The sequence below is a fragment of the Geospiza fortis genome, unplaced genomic scaffold (assembly GCF_000277835.1).
Source record: "Geospiza fortis unplaced genomic scaffold, GeoFor_1.0 scaffold392, whole genome shotgun sequence".
Lineage (NCBI taxonomy): Eukaryota > Metazoa > Chordata > Aves > Passeriformes > Thraupidae > Geospiza > Geospiza fortis.
Genome location: NW_005054541.1, coordinates 701501 through 704360, shown reverse-complemented (window position 1 = coordinate 704360; position 2860 = coordinate 701501). Strand labels below are relative to the sequence as shown.

General features: G+C 52.5%; 1 protein-coding gene across 1 annotated transcript in view; it reads left to right on the top strand.

Moving 5' to 3' along the window:
• KIRREL3 (kirre like nephrin family adhesion molecule 3) overlaps window positions 1-2860 on the top strand; it is a 118668-nt gene that overhangs the window by 47633 nt on the left and 68175 nt on the right. Inside the window, exon 4 of the mRNA XM_031063910.1 lies at window positions 2440-2597. Within this exon, the coding sequence (XP_030919770.1) occupies window positions 2440-2597 (158 nt within the window). The remainder of the gene's footprint in view (window positions 1-2439; window positions 2598-2860) is intronic.

Genomic DNA, 2860 nt, shown 5'->3' with positions numbered 1-2860 from the left:
CCTGCTGGCCTCCCAGCCCCACTCAGGCCCCAGGACAGATGTGCCCCAACACATCTGTCTGTGGCAAGAACAGCATTTGGCTTCCCAAGGGTGATGGTTGGGAAGAGCTCAGTGCCTTTGGGCGGTGCTTTGGGCTGGAAGGGCTCTCAATGAGGGGGCTGCCAGCAGCTTTCAGCCACAAGGACGTTCCCTGCTGTTCCCCTGGAATTATGTGAGGCATCCATGGGATTGGGGATGCTGTTAAAGAGCCAGGGAGAGGGAGGGCTGAGCTCGGGTCTCTCAGAGCAGAGATAAAAGTGCATTTGTCTTACTTAGTCAGGAACTTTTTATCTCTTGATGAAACACCCAACAATGGCCAAACTCTTCATGGTTCACCTCCGGAACAGGCTGGAGTCCTTGTCCCTGGGGGGATTTAAAAGCCATGTGGAGGTGGCATTTGGGGACATGGTTTAGTGGTGGGCTTGGCAGTGATGGGGTGTGGCAGCAGCTCTCTGGCCACAGAGAGCAGGCACAGACTTTCCCAGAAAAATCCTGGGAAGCTGTGAAGAAGCTGTGGGAAACTTAGAGGAAAAGAAATCAAACAATTATTATCTCTCTTTCTGTAACCATTGTTTATAGATATGGTTCTCTAGAGTGTGTTACTGATAGCCACCAATAGTGTGTGAGAGGTTTTCACTTTGAGACCAATCAGGTCTTAGACCCACCATTGTTTCTATAAGAACTGTAGATTTCTAATAATAAAGTGTCTTTCAGGCCTTCTGGATCATGGAGTCAGTGCTAATTATCACCCAGCTGAGGGCCTGCTACCACTATGGGGAAATGGTTGGACTTGATCTTAAAGGTCTTTTCCAACCTAGATAATGCTCTGATTCCATGAGGAGCTGCACAAAGCTCCATCCCCAGCACAGATCCTGGATGGAGCAGACCCATCGGGGTAGCAGAGATAAAAGATCCTCCCTGCAGGATTAAAGAGCAGCCCCTCTCTCCAGCTGGATTTCCCATCTCTTGGCATTCTGGGGTGCCAGGTCCAAGAGCTGGTCCCAAAAGAGGACACCACGCTCAGGTGCCCCTCCTGTGCTTCCCTGTTTGCACCTGTCCCTGTCTCTGCCTTCATTTCCAGCAGAGCTGCCCAGGGCTGTGAGATACCAGCAGAGCCTGGAGCTGCAGCCTCCCTCGGGCTCTCAGGTGCCTTCAAAGGAAGGCTGAAGACTTAAATGTCTCTGCTCCCCCTGTCTAGATCTGCATTCGCAGAGGGAGGTGCTGAGGAGCCTCCCTGTGGCAGGAGGTGACCACAACCTGCTTGTGGGTGTGACAGGGACATCAAAGAGAGCAGGGAGTGCCCCCATTCCCCTGGTCCCTCTGGACAGAGGGCTGCCACGGGAGCCCTCCTCAAAGGCAGGCCTGGAGGTCACACTCCTGTGCCCAGAGGTTATTCCACCCTGAGTCCTGCAGGTCCAAATCCAACCTCCCTGCCCTTCTACCCCAAACCAGCCTCACCTCCCTCCCACTTCACAGCCAGAGCAGGGCTCACACCCAGTCCTCTCCAAGCCCCGTATCTGCGTCCAGCAGCAGCCAGTAAGAGATCTCCAGGGAGGAGGAGAGGAGCAGGCACAGGGAGCAGGGATATTTATTTCAAGCAGGGATATTGCTTTAAATACTCCTCATCCACAGAGTTTGCAGCTCAGGGACATCCAGGGCTATCAAAACAGGATGAACCCCAATGAGGGGGAGAGAAATGATGCATCTGACTCCATCTTATCAGAGGGCTAATTAATTACTTCATTAGTCTATATTATTCTATACTATATTACACTATATTGCATTACATCTAAACTGAATCTGCCAAGCACTCCACTTCACTCCACTGCCCAGAATCTCATGACTGTCACCCAACAGTCCTGACACACACACACCTGATAGGCCAAGGAAACAAAACCCCATCACTCTGGGTAAACATCTCCATGTTGCATTCTACTTTGGCACAAACACAGGCACAGCAAATGATAAGAATCGTTTTTCCTTTCTCTGATGTTCAGAGAATGTGAAACCCAGAAATATTCTTAGGAAGAACGGTGCCTTGCTTTCCTCTGTGAAGGGAAATGTGGTGACACCGGGCGTTGAGGATTTAGTAGCCCTTGGTGGATTTATCTGCCACAGACCTGACCCCTCATATTCCTGCAAAGCTTGCAGCCACCTGGCCCAAGTCCCCTCAGAAGCTGCTGCTGCTGGAGGTCAAATCTGAGGCACAGGAGCCGCAAAAGGCAGGTGGCTGTAACTGGGGATGAGGGGTAGCCCTGCCATGGCCATCCCAAACCATCTGCAGGGTCCAAGAGGTCACAGGCCAGCCCTGGCAGCTCAGCCCCCACAGGTGACTCCAGGAAGGAACCTGGAGGTTCATGCTTCTAATGACATTGTCTCCTCTGTGCTGTTTCATTGCAGTTCCTCCAGATGACCCTGTCATTTTGGGGGGGCCCATCATCAGCCTGAGAGCAGGAGACCCCCTGAACCTGACCTGCCACGCAGACAACGCCAAGCCAGCAGCCTCCATCATCTGGATGAGGAGGGGAGAAGTCATCAATGGAGCCACCTATTCCAAGGTGAGGCAGGATGGGGCTGCGACAAGGCCTGTGCTCGTGAAAGGGGCACCAGGCCTGACACTTCACCCAACCCCAAACATTTGGGGCTGCACCCTTGTAAGAGCCAAAATGAGGGATGTGGGACTCCAGGTGGCTCTCCAAATGCAGTTTATTGTATCCAAAATGCAGTTTATTCCATCCAAGACATTACAGCAGTCCAGGGTGGTGGGTGACAGAGCTGTGCCTACAGCTGTCAGCTCCAGCTGCAGGCAGGCCTGGAGACC